General features: G+C 42.5%; 1 protein-coding gene across 1 annotated transcript in view; it reads right to left on the bottom strand.

The window, feature by feature from the left end:
* Positions 1-18,337, bottom strand: part of LOC147701319 (putative methyltransferase DDB_G0268948) — a 339,388-nt gene that overhangs the window by 93,537 nt on the left and 227,514 nt on the right. Inside the window, exon 6 of the mRNA XM_086928627.1 lies at positions 3,988-4,094. Within this exon, the coding sequence (XP_086784753.1) occupies positions 3,988-4,094 (107 nt within the window). The remainder of the gene's footprint in view (positions 1-3,987; positions 4,095-18,337) is intronic.

Genomic DNA, 18,337 nt, shown 5'->3' with positions numbered 1-18,337 from the left:
CATCGGCGAAATAAGAATTGGAATTCTTACACTCGCCAATTTAGGAGCGTCCGTTGGGGTATCTTTCAAAAACTTTACAACCCCATTAATAAAAATGGAAAAAAAGTTGGGGCCATAACACAGCCTTGTCTTACCCCCTATCCACTCTGAATGAGGGGGTAACCTGACCCTGACTTCCCCACCTGATCTTCGCATAGGTGTCCTCATGAAGCCTAGCTATAAGAGATAATAGTTCATGAGGCATCTTCAGATCATGCAATACTCTCCACGATCTATAATGGGAAACGAGGTCGAAAGCTGCCTTTAGATCTACAAAGGCAGCGTGTAAGCTGCCTTTTTCCAAAACCACCATTTTCCAGTAAAGAAGAGTGAAGCAAAAGGTTTGGTCAATAGTACTTATACCAGACCAAAAACTTGCTTGAAGAGGTGATAGAATGTCCTGCTCACTAAGCCAGGCCTGGATTTTATTTAATACAAGGAGATCCATGATCTTTTGGGAAGAATCAATTAAACTCATGGGCCTATAGTTCCCTGAATGTGACTTATCCCCCTTTTTAAATATTGTAATTATCTAAGCCCCCTTCCAGGACTCTGGTACTGACATACCCTTAGCAATTGTATTCATTAAAATTAAGATATAACGGCTCAATTTAGTTTTATTGGATAGGAAAATATCAGCTGGAATTCCATCAGGGTCAGACACTTTGCCTCCCATCAGGGAACCCAGAGCAGTGTCGACATCACCCTTGTTAAAAGCCGAACCAACATAATAGATATGTGAGAGCTTAAATATTTCCCCATCATCAATGTTTCTCTTATATTGTAAATGAAAATGCACTACCCATTGGTCTCGACTTACATGATTTATCGGTTCTGCAGGGCAACCATCTCTGCCCCATTTTACTACGTCCCAGAATAATTTTTTTTTTTATTTTCACAGGCCCTTTTAAGATCCTGCCATCTATTATCATCCCAGGATTTATTTGCGATTTCCGGCGCTTTCTTATATTTCTGCTTAGCAGACCGAACCTTAGGCATATCACCTTCCTTTAAAGCTTTCCCTAGGGAGGTATGGGCCTCCTTACAATCCTTATTAAATAATTTGCTTCTCTTTTTATGGTTGGTACCCTTATTTTTGGCAATTTTAAAGAAGTAATTGCAAAGATGTTTAAAGAACCCAGCATGAAATCCGGTAACCGTCTCAGATGGTGCCCTATTAGTCAAAAGATCTTCCAGATCTAATATTGCATTATTTACATCTAATGAGATCATATCTAGGACCTCAGGCTTTTCTAGTAAATTTATCCATTTCGAACACCTCATAATATTTGTAGGGACTAAGGTTATCAGTTCCCTGTTAGAATGGGAAGTATATGTTTCTTCCCTTATTGAGAAGACTACAGATAGTGGATTATGATCACTCTCAATACGGTTGACTACCCTCATATCCTTTAATGCATGCCAAAACTGACAATTAATTAATACTTAATACATGTGACTTTGGTTTGAGCCATTATCAAAAGTACATGCACCATCTCTGTCTGACTGTTATCTGCCAATTGTAGCCCTTAAACCTTTCTCCATACAGAGAGAGTTCATCTTTACTATGGCATCTGTCCACTTTTTTACTGAGATTGAATCTAATTTCGGGATTCTCCAGAGATCATCTTCAATATCGTACAAATTAGAGTTCCTGTTTAGAAGGTGTTCAAAAGTTAAGAAAAATCACCCGCTAATATTACACCTATACCCCTATAATGTTGTTCAAGAAGGGTGTCCAGGTCTACTAGGAACTCAGACTTCCTTACCTTGGTACCCCTTGCATAGATGGTATAGACATCAAGCTTTTTGCCCGCTCCCCACATCAGCCTAATTGCTAATATATCCTTGTTATGGGGCGCTAGAACCTGTACCTCAAAACCAATCTCTTGGCGAACCCAGATTATTAAGCCTCCTGAGGGCCAACCTTTGCCACTGGCAATCGCAGGTACGTAGTAATTCAAATAGCCTACACAGTGAGTTGGATCTGTTGCCCAAGTTTCCTGAAACAAGCACACATCGTGTTTGGCGACAAATGACTGCCACTCTGGGGAAATAATCTTGGATCTTAATCCAGCTATATTCCATGATATCACTGATAAGGATGTCATTAGGGTTTTACTTGAGCACAGATGGGTCACAATGTTCGATGGGCTATTTAGATGATTAGATGTCTCAATAGACCCCTTATTTATCAATATACTATTATCAGAGGGTGTGATACTTAATGAGTTGCCATAATTAATTAGCTCAAACGCTCCCTTAAATAACAGCGCACTATTGTCTGGAGATATAATACTCAATATATCTTCCTCCTCACTGGGCTGATGGGCAATGTTACTGTAGAATCTCTTTGCGAAGATGTTTTTAAAATAAGGGGAGTTTCAATCTACGGGAACAATTTATTTTCCTCTCACTTGGGTTGGTTCTTGTCATCCCATCCTACCTTTACCTGTAACAAAGTTGGCAGTTCACGCAAAGAGAATATTTGAACCATACATTTGTCTATACAAGTGTCATAAATGTATGTAGCCATTTAAGGAGAATGACAAGAGTATTCATGTACTCACCTTCAGTAATGCTCCGACTTTTAGCTAAGCATGGGCGAATTTTGCGAATCTCGCGTTCGCGAATTTTGCGGATTTGCGAACTCGCAATCCGCAAAATCCGCGAATTCTCGCAAATTTGCGGATTTTTTTTTTGTGTTCGCGCGGGTTTCTGTCAGTTTGCGAGGGTTTTGTACAATTTTGCAAAAGCGAACTTACCTGTCGGGTCGCAAGTTTTGCGAACTTGTTGTTTCTACGTGTCCAGCCTGTTTGGGACACTCTTCTTCATCACTGCCACTCTCTGTCACCACTGCCACTCTCTGACTACTCATGCCACCCTCTGGCCCACCCATGCCACCCTCTGTTTCATCACAGCACCCTCTGGTTGTCCAGTCAGTGTACATTATTGTGGCAAAGCAAAGCACACCTTCCCTGCCTCAAGTGACCTGAATTAATTTGGGGCTGATTAATGTGTCACAGAATATTTTTTTAGCTGGCACCTGCTTCCTTAGTGCTTCCTGATTAGTGATCTTTTGCACTTGCTAAGTGCTTTCGTTGTTGCAAAATTAGTTACAACACCTGCCCTGCCCCAACTGACAATAATGAATTAGGGGCTGATTAATGGATTTGAACTTCCAGCCTGGCTCCTGCTTGTCTCCCTTAGCTGTAATTCAGGACCTTTGTGGCATATGTGTAACTATTCTGAGGTTCAGAGCAGGGTCACATAATAGTTGCAACTGGCAACTGAACTCTGGAGGGGCCCCTCAGGAAGCACTACAGGAAATGGCTACTAATGATGAGCCTGAACTTTTGAACCTGGTAAGTAGTTTCAGTTTTGCTAAGATCGTATTTCTGCAATTTAGCGCTTATTCGCGGGGCGCGAAGTTGTACTGGGAAGCCGCGAACTCACGCGAACAGTGCGAGCAAGCCATAAAATCCGCTGCTCGCGGATTTGCGGATTTTGCGGGAGATTCGCGAATCTCGCGGATTGCGAATTTACCGAAAATCTGCAAAATCCGCGAGCGAAACGGATTTTCCGCCCATGCTTACTTTTAGCTTATATAGGTTGGCTAATTATGAGCAACCTCAGCTTAGCTGCATTTCTTAGTCATTCTTCTGCCTGGCTTCACCATTTGAACTGAGATGTTGGATATGTGGAGGAAATAAAGGGACAGGCCAAAAAGGGCATGCCCTCTGTCTATTGACCTAACCTGTATTTTAACCTTTAACCGAAGATGTAAAGTTTCTGCTCTATCACTTCAAAGTAACTGGAAAACATGAATACATTCAAAATGTTCAGAGTACCACAGCAATTTGATTGTTCTAGTTATTTTATTACAAAATAACTTTCTGTGACTTAGACAGTAAGGGAAAGAGGGTCCCTTCCCCTTATTTGTCTTACCTTGTTTTATCAGCATAATGAACAGCTTCAAATATCTGTTCGTATTCAAATAGCATGTGTTCAACAACACTTTCACCACCATGATTATATATGAGAAAGTTAGAAGCCTGCAGAGATAAATGCAAATATGTGACAACAGTATTAAAACCATTCTGTACTTCAGTGCAACTAAGTTTGTGTAAAACAATCAATATTAACAGTAGCATTACAAATGAAAATCCTTCTCCAAAGCTCATTGTGTCTTTCTGGCAACAAATGATACTACTGGTAAACTGTTACCTAACAGCGATCTTCTCTGCTGGTTACATGAAAGTATTTAAAATATTTAAGGCTTGATTTAGAGTTCCAAGGGAACTAACAGTCAATGGAGTAGAATCCACTGACTGGAATTTTTCCATAATTCAATACCAATGATGGAAGAAATTGACACTGTGAATTTGATTCCGTGTTGACAATTCAGTCTTGAAACTGGGGCCTCTTCAATTCTCTCAAATTGCAGTATGAATGGTCTAGCCTGCATGCAATAAGTATTCCTGATGTTAAAATTTGAGACACTGGGGGTCAGAATGTAAGAGCTACAATATGTATCACCTATTCTGAGTTTACCCATGTAAAATGAGGCAGAAGATATTGGGGTTTACTGCATCAAAAGCTGCAAGTTTTTTTCTGGACATTTTTCTCTTGGTACATTTTAGCAGGTTTTATTTTGCTGAGGAAAATTGCTACGTTGGACAATTACAGTACCAAGAGTAACCACACATATTAGAATTTCATGGCACAGTCATAATGAGGTGCTTAATCTGTTGTTTAGAAATTGAAATGGAATTTATTGTACAGTTAATTAAAACCTTTACAAACGTGCATCTCATGTTATCATTGTATAGCAACAAATTGAACAAACAAACATCAGTCAGCATTGAAACACAATCAAATTAAGATAAAATATAGCCCCGATACTCCCTACGGAGTAACTTAAATCCTTTGAAAGAGAAAGTATAAGTAATCTTTTTTTTTATAATCATAAGCTTGGCGGCTTGACTGACAGAGCTATCCTCGTTGGTCCAATGCATGAGAACAGGATAGTTTACACAGCAAAAAACAAAGTGCTATGGTATGCACGAGAAATTGCGATGTCCACAACAACAATTTAACCTCGCCAGGGATTATAGTGTATTTCATGCGTGTTCTACAACATTCATTGTACACAGGCAATCAGTTCCATTTGGGTATAAACTTAGCAGCAAACCAAAAGTAGCCGACCTTGTTGGTCAAATACTTAGCAGAAGGTTAGGTGATGTAACAAAAAGCAAAAATGCCCGAGTATGGAAAGAAAGTGCAAAGTGCAAAAGCAGAAATTTTTACTTCTGCAGGATTCTAATAAAAATTGTAAGTGTTCCGCCTAACTTACAGCAGAGAAAGGTGCTAAGTGCAAAGCAGATATTTGCGAAAATCTTGCTGTAGAGTAAAACAATACATACATAAAAAATCATTGGATACTTAAAAGTTATTTCTATGGAGCAATCTACCCAGAGCGGGTTGTTTTAAAGTGCATGGTATACCAGTGTTTAACTGTGCTGAACTTCTCATTAATGCAGCAGCGCAGTCAGCATCTTGTTAAAGTTGGACCAAGTACCATGGTCCGTTCAGCTGCATTACCATCTGCTAGCTGGTTGGCTTGTCTTTTGATGTTCAGTTCCGCGGTGGATAGGAATTCTACCAGGCGGCAGCTTAATTGTACATCCTCGCCGGAAAGCTTGCTAACACTGCCTGTCTGCAAGTCTGAATGTGTTTCTTATTAAAGAGTGGTCTAAGGAGGGTCCGACGCTCCTATGTTAGGATCTTGCATATGGTTAGCAGATCCACTATGTCCTTCTCTCCCTCCCCACATAGTCAGCAGATTGCTGGCTTCGGAGGGCATAGCCACAGCGGCATATGATATACAGATGGTAATATGCCAAGGCGGAGTTTCAAGAACTTTTCTTTGATGATTCTAGAGAAGCGAGTGTGGAGATAGGCTGTGGATGACGCCTTGCTGTAGGACTGTAAGGTGAACCAGCCGTGAGCGCCCTCTGTCAGAGCAGCTTTATCCTGTATAAGTGATTCTTTTTTGACAGTGTTATTTACTGTTTTTTTTAAGCTTGCAAAGGTCGTTGAGAGCTCCCAAAAGTTCTGCGGTCCGAGTTGGTTAAGTGAGTTGTCCAATAGCGTCTGGCTGGAAATGCCTCCATAGTTTGCAGTTCTTTCCACAAATAGGGATTAAGCAACTCTGGTGGCGCCCTTTTGATTACTGTAACAGCTTTTGATGAATGCTCCTTCAAGAGCGCACTCTTTTTTTTTGTATCCCGAACACCAGCCTCAGTTGTGCAGGAGATGTGTGTCCTGGTAACCCAAAAATCATTCAGATTGCTCTTGCTATTGTGCGATCCAGAGTCTCAGCGTCTCTCCCTCTCATGGCTTCACTTCCCGTAAGTGATTGATGGTATAAGTTTTGCCTGGATCACTCTGGTTAAGGGGAGGAAATTTGGGCCAGAGATGTTGTTTTTTAGGTTTCTTAATTCCACACCAGTCATTATTCCCCTTTTTTTATGGCCTCAAATTGAGCTTTATAGTTACTTTTATTATCGATGATAACTCCCAGGTACTTGTAGTTGTGTACAGCTTCCAGCTGTCAGTGATATTTTGACTTTTTTTGGCGGATCTACATGCTCAGGATTTTTGCTTTTTCTTGGTTAATGCTGAGTTTGTTCTCCTCTGAGTACCCAGATGTGATATCGAGCAGGCGCTGTAAACCTACTGGTGTCCGGCTAATAAGCACCAAGTTGCCCGCAAAGAATAAGTTAGATAACCGGAGGCCACCTAACTTGGGAGCATGCAAGTTTCTTCCATTGAGAGAGGCCAAAAGCTCCGCTATAAAAAAGTTCAAAAGTATTGGGGCAAGCATGCAACCTTTTGTTGGTCCAGAGGTTGTTTGAATCTTCTTTGTTAGGTGGTCTCCTGTGCCCAATTTTACTTGCACCCAGGTGTTACTGTGTAAAAGGATTAGCTTTTTAAGAAGTAGCAATGAAATGTTCAGCATGTTACATTTTTGCAACAATATGTTCCTGTTTATATAGTTGAATGCTGAGCTGTAATCAATACAACACAGATACAGGAGCTGCTTTATAGCAAGTGCAGCGTCTATTGTTAGTGAGAGGATTGAGATGTTGGTAGTAGTCCCCATATTCTAACAGAAGCCTGTTTGGTTTAACAGGATTGCAGAAATGTTTGCGGCTCAGGACATTAATCCTTGTAGGAGTAATCCTGCATACTATTTGGCTTTGTTATCAGGTAAAGCGACTAGCTGGTAGCTTTCTGGTTTATTCCTGTTGCCTTTCTTGTAGATGGTAGAGATAATCAAACCCCTCAATGATGATGGTATTGGCGATGTATGCAAGATTGTTTCGTAGGTTGGTTTTAATACTGGAGCCCCGTATTCAGGGTCTTGTTTGAACAATATAGGTGGGATCCCATTTGGTCCTGGGGATCCCTCGCGCCTGCCTTTGGAAATTCTTTTGCAGATTTTTGAGGTCGTAATTGTAATGGGCTGTTCCAGTGTTGTATTAGAAGACATTTGAGATATTGATACTTCCCTTTCGGGCGAGAAGTTGTCCGTGCGGAATTAAGTTTCTAGGTCTTTGTTGAAGTGTGTTTGGAGGAAAATTGTCCATGCCTCTTCTGTTGCATGCAAATTGATGCCTAGATTTAACGCGTTGGTGAGAGTGTTGATCTTTTGCCAAAATTGCACGCTGATATTGTTTTTGATATCATGCAAAAATGTAGCCCAGAGTGATCCGTCACTTTCTTCAGCCTCCGATGCGTGCAGTTTAACAGCGGCTAGAGCTTTTTCAGTTGTGTATTTTTTCGAAAGTGGGAATAGGGGAGTTTGTTCTGGGGGTATTCTGATCTCTTGTTTAGTTGGATTCCCTTTTTTACCACATATTTATTTCCTAGAATTGTTGTAAACGCCTCCCAGCTTCCCACAGTATCAGGCTCTGCAGCTTGTGCTTCTGCCACAAGTTGTTTTGCGAAGATGAGGAGGCCTTCCAGGTCTTCTGTTTTGTATTTTATTCTCTTCTCGTTAGATTTATATTCCAGGCCACGTGTGTTTAATGACAGTGATTGAGGTGCGGATGATGCTTCTATTTTAATTTCCTGTGATAAATGGTCACTGCGATCTGAGGTTCCAATATGGTAATCCATTACTTTTGGGAACAAACAGGTAAAGGTAAATGTATAGTCTACTGTTTTGCTTACTATTCTATTACGAAATGTTGCTGTCTGTGGATGGTGTCCTGGAAATCTTCAGTTTAATGCTCGAAAGCTCAACTGCTCCAGGTTTGCTAAAAGCCTCTGGGCTATTTTTGTGTGTCTTCCACCTGAGTTATTGTCTTGTGTTGCTGCATTCCATACAAATGTGTCCTCCTCCATATGAGGAACTTTGGATGTGTTACTGAACATATTTAAATTGAAGTCCCTAGTTATGATCAAGCTGTTAGTTTGCTCTTCCGTTGGAATTGTCTCTGCTTTCTCCTTCAGCTGCTGGCTGCCTTTAGTTATTTCATGCGGGTGTAAATAGAGATTTTATGAGGATTATCTGCTCATTTTTACCCTCTCCCTGTAAGGTGATTCTAAGCACCTGCCTGGCATTTGGAGGTGCTAAGCTGCCCACTCCATTGCTTAAATGCCCTTTATATAGCTGCATGTGGTGAGGGCTCCCTTACTATGGCTGAATTGGCACTCTTTGTGGCTGGGAGGGGAAGATGACCGATTGTTTCCCTACTGCACCCTCTGGAGGTGTCAGATGTAACAGACACTCACACAGTTAGATAAAGGTATGGGCAGCAGTAAACTCTGCCATGCAGTGGTTAGCAGAGATTTTGCTGCACTCCACACTCCAAAATGAGTGAAGAGTGGCACAATTCTGCAAACTCCCCCGGTGGAGCAGAGTTTACTGTCCATCTCAAGTAAGAACAAATGTCTCCTGGGACTCGAAGCCTGAAAAGACTGAGCAAATGGAGGAGGATGATGATAATAGAGGAGTGAACTGCCATACAATGGCTCATAGGTTGCAACATGACCACATTTTGGCTGATTTTTGTACTTAAAATGTTTGACTTGAAAGACAAATCGCCTGCAATCATGTGAACTATTCAACATGAGAATACATGTTTGAACTCTTTCATTGTGTTTCCTTCATGGCTCAGTCAATATACACATCACATCACTCACATCTTCTCAATTAGAAGTCAGCTTCAATGTCTAACAATCATATTGTCAGAAGCACTGAGCTACATTGGGCCATGGTTCACAATAATTATTGAACCAATGCAGCAATGCAATATGATGCAGTATATTGCATGAAAGCGACAGGCCAGGCTTCCCACATATCTACATGTAAATTGTCCAATCCTGTCCTCATGTGCATGAGCATTGCAGTACTGCAAAGTTAGCAGCCTTGCTGTGTTCTGCAGCAGCAAAGTGTGCTTCATATGGTACTCAGTGAGTGCTGGAACACATAAAACCTAATATTTCCATACCTGAGACAAACCTATCATTGAGTGTATCTCACCAATGTGGTAGACTGCAGAATGGCAGCACTTTGTAGGAGCAAATTCTGTTGCAGAAACCATCACAGATCTTGAGTGACAGTTGTAATGGACAGAGGCCATTTTACATGTGTACCTGTAACTATGTAAATTATAAAGAAGGCAGATGTGCATGTGAGAAGATCTTTGAAACACTGCACATGTGACTCAATTACTGGCCAGATTGTCACATATACCACATCAGGCCACAGTTGACAAAAAACTCATTTTTCAGACATTGCACAGAAAAGCAATGAGGTTCAAAGGCCTGTAACACAGCACTATGAATAGATGACCTTGCAATGTGTGGCATTACCCAGAGAAGTAATACAATGGAGATGTTCTTATAAATATCACATCACTTGAGCAATGCAGGGAGGTCAAAAGTATGAAAAGTCCATGTCCAAACTCAAACACAACAGTATGTGTACATACACTATCTCATTGCCCAAGGTGCAAAGGAGGAACTTTGATACAAAGTTACCTCTGTATTGCATGAATAGTTTACCCGTCTTGAGTGTATAAGTGGATAGTTGAGAGGATCAAAACCATTGTATCATCCCAAAAGGAAAATGCATTCAAATGAGTGCATTACATAGGACTCAGTCATGGAGTACAGTTGTCTCGGAACAGGAGGGACACACAAAGCCATGCCCTGAGACTAGATATACTGCTAATGCCTTTGAGAGAAGGTGAGTAAGTCAGAGCTAAAGGGGAGTTAACAGCATTATGTTCATTGAACAGTAATAGTTAACATGTGACCTTGGTTCACTGCAGTGAGGCTCACTCACCTCTTCAAAAGGGCCTTGCTGTGTGTTCCTTTCCTGCAGAACATCAACACTATGAGCCCTGTCGGGCAAACACACTTCTTGGTGCACTGCTGGTAGGGCGATGAGGTCCCATTATGTCCTGAGACCCTCAGGACAAAAGTTGACTTCATCCCCCGAGCAGCATTGCACCAGAAGGCACGTTTGCAGAGTGTTGTAAAAAGGTGGTGTGGACACAGACCACTCTCAGCAATCCAGCTGAGTGGGGCTTACTCGAGATAACAGAAGGGTTAGTTGGCCCCCAGGAAAGCTTAGGAGGCAAGGGGACTTCACCCCCAACCAAGAGCTTACAAGAAGGCGCATTTGCAGAGTGGTGGACAAAGGGGGCGTAGCCTGTATCCACCTCTCAGCAATCCCACTGTATGGGGATAATAGAGGTAATAGATAGGCTAGTTGGCCCCTAAGCACCCCCAGCAGCAAAGTGGACTTTAATCCCCATGCAGAAGCACGACAGGGAGCACGTTTGCAGAGTGGTGGGGAAAAGGGGCGTGCAATGCTATGAGAACTTAGGAATGCTGCTGTGTGGGACTTACTGCTGATAATAGGAGGGGTAGTTGGCCCCAACTACCTCTCCTTTAACCCCACTATGTCCCACACAGTGGGATTGCTAACAGGTCTTTGGAGGCCATGCCCCCTTTCTCCACCACTCTGCAGACGCGCCTCCTGGTCCCCAACCAGTACTGGTTGGGGAATGAAGTCCACTTTACTCCTGAGGGCCTTTGGAGGCCAAGAAGCCCAGCTGTTACCTCCTGTAAGTCCTACGCAGCGGAATTCTTGAGTGCTGGTTGGAGGTCCTGCCCCCTTTCTCCACCACTATGAAAATGCGACTACCAGTTAAAGAAGCATTTGTAATGTAATAGGTTTTGCATTTACAAGAGTTTGAGCTATTGTCATTGTAAATCTAAATAATGTTTACAAATTTTTGGGGGAGTGGAGTGGATGTACTTTATGTATTGTAGAATTATGTTGTATTTTGTGCAGTGAAATTATGTGGAGAGAAAGTATGTGGTATCTAGCGTATGTGAATTATGTCGAGTGGGATTAGGTGTTATGGAGAGTAATTATGTAGTATGGTAGTCTGTGTTGTGGAGTGGTATCCTCAAGTTTAGCCTTCCTCATTTCCATAGATTCTAAATAATGAACTCAATGAGACAAATAAAAAAGAAGGAATCACTAATGAGCACTTCTGGCCCGAGTCAAAGGTATGAGCAGCGTCATTGGAATTATGCAACTGTTTGGCTGCACCAACTTTCACACAATTATAAATTTTCTGCATTAACAACATAATTCATCAACTGCTGCCTAATCTGCAGATTTGCACAAAAAAGCCTTGTTTCTAGCTCAAATGTTACCAAAAGGTCAGTGACAAGTGTTACATCATAGTGGAAGGTCTTTTGCAAACCTAGAAAGTCCACCTGTTACTTATTGCTAAATATGTGTGTTAAATTGGTACTAATGGTGTGCAAACCACTCTTTCTTCTTTCTGCACCTCTTTTGCCTCTTTCAGCACCTCTGATGCCTCTTTCTGCATCTAACTTGCTTCTTTGTGCACCTCTCTTTCCTTTTTCTGAACGTCTCTTGCCTCTTTCTGCACCCCTCTTTCCTTTTTCTGTACCTCTGTTCCTTCTTTGTGTACCTCTCTTGTTTCTTTCTGCACCACTCGTGCCTCTTTCACTATCGCTTCTTTCTGTACCTCTGTTCCTTCTTTCTGCACTTATTTTGTTTCTTTCTGTACCTCTCACTTCTTTCTGCAACCCTTTTGTCTCTTTCTTCATCATTATTCCCATTTGTTTACACCTCACATGCCACTTTCTGCACCTCTGTTCCTTCTTTCTACACTTCTTCAGTTTCTTTCTGTAGCTCTTTTGCTTCTTTCTGCAACCCCATGCATCTTTCTCCACCCATCCACACACTTGCTGCACCCCTGCTGCCTCTTTCTGAACCTCTGTTCTTTCTTTCTGCACTTCTTTAGTTTTCATTCTGCACAACTCTTGCTTCTTTCTGTTCACAATGTGACTCTTTCTGTACTCCTCTTCCCTCTTTTTGCACCCCTCTTGCCTATTTTCTACACCTTTGTTGCTGCTTTCTGTACTTCTCCTCCCTCTTCCTGCACCCCTCTTCCCTCTGTCTGCACCTCTTTTGCCTATTTCTGCATCTCAGTTCCATCTTTCTATACTTCTTTTGCTTATTTCTGGCCATCTCTTGTTTCTTTTTGTAACCCATGTGCCTCGTTCTGTACCCCTCTTGCCTCTTTTTGCACCGCTGTCCCTTCCTTCTGCACTTGTTTCTTTCTGAAACTCTCTTGTTTCTTCCTGCACACCCCTTGTTCTTTCTATACCCCTTGTGTCTCTTTCACATCCCGCTTTCTTCTTTCTGCACCCCTCTTGCTTCTTTCTTTACCTCTGTTCCCTCTTTCCGCACTTCTTTTGTTTCTTTCTATATATCTCTTGCTTCTTTCTGGACGCAATGTGCCCCCTTCTGCCCCCTCTTGCCTCTTTCTGCATCTCTGTTCCTTCTTGCTGCACTTTTTAGTTTCTTTACTGCAACTATCTTATTTCTTTCTGCAATCCTCTTGCTTATTTCTGTACACCTCATGTCTCTTTCACACATCTCTTCCATCTTTCTGCACCCCTCTTGCCTCTTTCTGCACATCTGTTCCTTCTTTCTATACTTCTTTTGTCTCTTTCTGTACCTCACTTGCTTCTTTCTGCACCACCTAGTGGCTCATTCTCCACCCCTCTTCTCCCTTTCTGCTTTTTTGTTGCTTCTCTTGTCTTTTTATCTTCCCAATTTCCCTATGCACCCCTGTTAGCGCTTTCTGCTCTTCTCTTGCTTCTTTCTGCACCCCTCAAGCCTCTTTCACACCCCTCTTCCTGCACCCCTCTTGCCTCTGCTGCACCTCTGTTCCTTCTTTCTACACTTCTTTTGTTTCTTTCTGGACATCTCACTTCTTTCTGCACCCCTTTCTGCATGTCTTCTGTTTCTTTCTGCAGCTCTCCTGCTTCTTTCTGTACCCCCTTGCCTCTTTCTCTACCCATATACCCTCTCTGCACCCCTTTTGCCTCTTTCTGCATCCCTCTTCCCTCTTTCTGTACCCCTCTTTCCTTTTTTTGTAACTCTGGTCCTAATTTCTGCATGTCTTCTGTTTCTTTCTGCAGCTCTCTTGTTTTTTTCTGCACCCCTGGTGCCTCTTTCACAATCCTTTTCCCGCATCCCTATTGCATCTTTCTGTACCTCTGTTCCTTCTTTCTGCACTTCTTTTGTTTCTTTCTGCACCTCTCACTTCTTTCTGCACCCCTTTTGTCTCTTTCTGCATCACTATTCCCGTTTTTTACACCTTACTTGCCTCTTTCTGCACATCTGTTCCTCATTTCTACACTTCTTCAGTTTCTTCCTGCAGCTCTTTTGCTTCTTCCTGCAATCCCCTGCATCTTTCTCCACCCAACCACCCACTTTCCGCACCCCTGCTGCCTCTTTCTGAACCTCTGCTCCTTCTTTCTGAACATCTTCTTTCTGCACAACTCTTGCTTCTTTCAGTTCAAGATGTGCCTCTTTCTGTACTCCTCTTCCCTCTTTTTGCACCCCTCTTGCCTCTGTTTGCACCTTTGTTCCTTCTTTTTGCACTTTTTTTGTTTCTTGCTGCATATCTCTTGCTTCTTTTTGCATACCTCGTGCCTCTTTCTGCACTCCTCTTTCCTCTTTTTGCACACCAGCTGCTTCTTTCTGCACCTCTGCTGTTTCTTTCTGCACTACTCTTGCTTCTTTCTGCACCCCTCTTACCTCTTCCTTTACCTCTGTTCCCTCTTAACACAATTCTTTTGTTTCTTTCTGCACATCTCTTGCTTCTTTCTGGATGCTATGTGCCTCCTTCTGCATCCCTTTTGCCTCTTTCTGCACCTCTGTTCCTTCTTGCTGCACTTTTTTGTTTCTTTCCTGCAACTATGCTATTTTGTTCCGCACACCTCTTGCTTATTTCTGTACCCCTCATGTCTCTTTCAAACCCCTCTTCCCTCTTTCAGCACCCCTCTTGCCTCTTTCTGCCCATCTGTTCCTTCTTTCTACACTTCTTTTGTCTCTTTCTGCACCTCACTTGCTTCTTTTTGCACCCCTCTTGCCTCGTTCTCCACCCCTCTTTTCCCTTTCTGCATTTCTGTTGCTTCTTACTTCACTTGTCTTGTCTTTTTCTCTACCCCTTTTCCCTCTTTCTGCACCACTGTTAGTTCTATCTGCTCCTCTCTTCCTTCTTTCTGCACCCCTTGTGCCTCTTTCACACTCCTCTTACTGCACTCCTCTTGCCTCTTTCTGTACCTCTGTTACTTCTTTCTACACTTCTTTTGGTCCTTTCTGCAAATTTCACTTCTTTCTGTACCCCTTTTGCCTCTTTCTGCATCCCTCTTGCCTCTTTCTATAACCCCTTTCCTTTTTTTGCAACTCTGTTCCTTCTTTCTGCACTTCTTGTGTTTCGTTTTGGAATTCTCTTGCTTCTTTCTGCACCCCCTATCTCTTCTTCCATCTCTCTTCACTCCTTCTTCACCCAAGTTGCCTCTTTCTTTACCCCTCTTGCCTCTTTCTGCACCACTATTCCTTCTTTTTGTACTTATTTTGTTTCATGCTGCACATCCTTGCTTCTTGCTTCATCCCTTGTGCCTCTTTCTGCACTCCGCTTTCCTCTTTTTGCACAGCAGCTGCCTCTTTCTGCACCTCTGCTGCTTCTTTCTGCACTACTCTTGCTTCTTGCTGCACCCCTCTTGCTTCTTTTTGCACCACTTGTGCTTTTTCTGAAAACCTCTGCCTTCTTTCTGCACCCCTCATGCCTCTCTCTACACCTCTGTTGTTTCTTTCTGTGCTTCTCTTGCTTCTTTCTACACCTTAATCCTTTCTTTCTGTAACCTTTGTACCACTTTCTGCACCCCTCTTCCCTCTTTCTGTATCCCTCTTGCCTCTTCCTGCAACTCTGTCCCTTCTTTCTGCACTTCTTTTGTTTCTTTCTTCACATCTCTTGCTTCTTTCTGCACCCCATGTGCCTCTTTCTGCACCCCTTCCCTCTATTTGTACCTCTATTCCTTTTTTCTACACTTCTTTTGTTTCTTTCTGCACATCTCTTGCTTCTTTTTGCATCCCCATGCCTGTTTCTGCACCCCGTTTGCCTCTATCTGAACCTCTGTTACTTCTTTCTACACTTTTTTGTGTCTTTATGCAACTCTCTTGTTTCTTTCTGCATGCCTCTTGCTTCTTTCTGTACTCCTATTGTCTGTTTCACATCCCTCTTCCCTTTCTATGCATCTCTCTTGCCTTTTTCTGCACCTCTGTTCCTTCTTTTTGCATTTCTTTTGTTTCGTTTTGCACATCTATTGCTTCTTTCTGCACCTTATGTGCCTTCTTCTGTACCCCTTGCCTCTTTCTGCACCTCTGTTCCTTTTGTCTGCACTTCTTTTGTTTCTTTCTGTAACTCTCTTGCTTCTTTCGGCATGCCCCTTGCTTCGTTCTATACCTATCATGTCTCTTTGATATCCCTCGCCCCTCTTCCTGCACCCCTCTTACCTCTTTCTATACTTCTTGTTCCTTCTTTCTGTACTTATTTTGTTCCTTTCTGCACATCTCCTGCTTCTTTCTGCACCCCACGTGCCTCTTCCTGCACCCCTCTTCGCTCTGTTTGTACCCCTTTTGCCTTTTTCTTTGACTCTGTTGTTTCTTTCTGCACTCCTTGTACCTCAATCACCTGCCTCTTTCCTCTTTCTGCACAATTCTTGCCTCTTTCTGCACCTCGTTTGCTTTTTTTCAGCACTGCTTTTGCTTCTCTCTGCTATTCTCTTGCACATTTCTATATCCCTTGTTGCTATTTCTGCACCGTTGTTGGTTATTTATGTACCTCTCTTGCCTCTTTCTGCATTCCATCTTGCTGCACTTTTTTGTTTCTTTCCTACTGCTAACTTATTTCCTTCTGCACACCTCTTGCTTATTCTGTACCCCTCATGTCTCTTTCACACCCGTCTTCCCTCTTTTTGCATCCCTCTTGCCTCTTTCTGCACATCTCTTCCTGCTTTCTACACTTCTTTTGTCTCTTTCTGCACCTCACTTGCTTCTTTCTGCACCCCTTTTGCCTCGTTCTCTACCCCTCTTTTCCCTTTCTGCATTTCTGTTGCTTCTTGCTTCACTTGTCTTGTCTTTTTCTCTACCCCTTTTCCCTCTTTCTGTACCCCTGTTAGTTCTATCTGCTCCTCTCTTCCTTCTTTCTGTACCCATTGTGCCTCTTTCACACCCCACTTACTGCACCCCTCTTGCCTCTTTCTGTACCTTTGTTACTTCTTTCTACACTTCTTTTGGTCCTTTCTGCACATTTCACTTCTTTCTGTACCCCTTTTACCTCTTTCTGCATCCCTCTTCCCTCTTTCTATAACCCCTTTCCTTTTTTGCAACTCTGTTCCTTCTTTCTGCACTTCTTGTGTTTCTTTTTGGAACACTCTTGCTTCTTTCTGCACCCCCTATCTCTTTCTCCATCCCTCTTCACTCTTTTTTCACCCAAGTTGCCTCTTTCTGTATCCCTCTTGCCTCTTTCTGCACCACTATTCCTTCTTTTTGCACTTATTTTGTTTCATGCTGCACATCCTTGCTTCTTGTTTTATCCCTTGTGCCTCTTTCTGCACTCTTCTTTCCTCTTTTTGCACAGCAGCTGACTCTTTCTGCACCTCTGCTGCTTCTTTCTGCACTACTCTTGCTTCTTGCTGCACCTCTCTTGCTTATTTTTGCACCACTTGTGCTTTTTCTGAAAACCTCTGCCTTCTTTCTGCACCCCTCATGCCTCTCTCTACACCTCTGTTGGTTCCTTCTGTACTTCTCTTGCTTCTTTCTGCACCTTAATCCATTCTTTCTGTAACCTTTGTGCCACTTTCTGCACCCCTCTGCTCTCTTTCTGTATCCCTCTTGCCTCTTCCTGCAATTCTGTCCCTTCTTTCTGCATTTCTTTTGTTTCTTTCTGCACATCTCTTGCTTCGTTCTGCACCCCATGTGCCTCTTTCTGCACCCCTTCCCTCTATTTGTACCTCTATTCCTTTTTTCTACACTTCTTTTGTTTCTTTCTGCACATCTCTTGCTTCTTTATGCATCCCCATGCCTGTTTCTGCACCCCGTTTGCCTCTATCTGCACCTCTGTTACTTCTTTCTACACTTTTTTTTGTTTCTTTATGCAACTCTCTTGTTTCCTTCTGCATGCCTCTTGCTTCTTTCTGTACCCCTATTGTCTGTTTCACATCCCTCTTCCCTTTCTATGTATCTCTCTTGCTTTTTTCTGCACCTCTGTTCCTTCTTTCTGTATTTCTTTTGTTTCGTTTTGCACATCTATTGCTTCTTTCTGCACCTTATGTGCCTTCTTCTGTACCCCTTGCCTCTTTCTGCACCTCTGTTCCTTTTGTCTGCACTTCTTTTGTTTCTTTATGTAACTCACTTGCTTCTTTCGGTATGCCTCTTGCTTCGTTCTATACCTATCATGTCTCTTTGATATCCCTCGTCCCTCTTCCTGCACCCCTCTTACCTCTTTCTGTACTTCTCTGTTCCTTCTTTCTGTACTTGTTTTGTTCCTTTCTGCACATCTCCAGCTTCTTTCTGCACCCCACTTGCCTCTTCCTGCACCCCTCTTCGCTCTGTTTATACCCCTTTTGCCTTTTTCTTTGACTCTGTTGTTTCTTTCTGCACTCCTTGTACCTCATTCACCTGCCTCTTCCCTCTTTCTGCACAATTCTTGCCTCTTTCTGCACCTCGTTTGCTTTTTTCTGCACTGCTTTTGCTTCTCTCCGCTATTCTCTTGCACATTTCTATATCCCTTTTTCATATTTCTGCACCTTTGTTGGTTATTTATGTACCTCTCTTGCCTCTTTCTGCACCTTTGTTCCATCTTGCTGCACT

The sequence above is a fragment of the Lissotriton vulgaris genome, chromosome 7, assembly GCF_964263255.1.
Source record: "Lissotriton vulgaris chromosome 7, aLisVul1.2, whole genome shotgun sequence".
NCBI classification, from domain to species: domain Eukaryota; kingdom Metazoa; phylum Chordata; class Amphibia; order Caudata; family Salamandridae; genus Lissotriton; species Lissotriton vulgaris.
The sequence above is the reverse complement of the archived record's forward strand: the minus strand, read 5'-3'. Positions and strand labels throughout refer to the sequence as shown.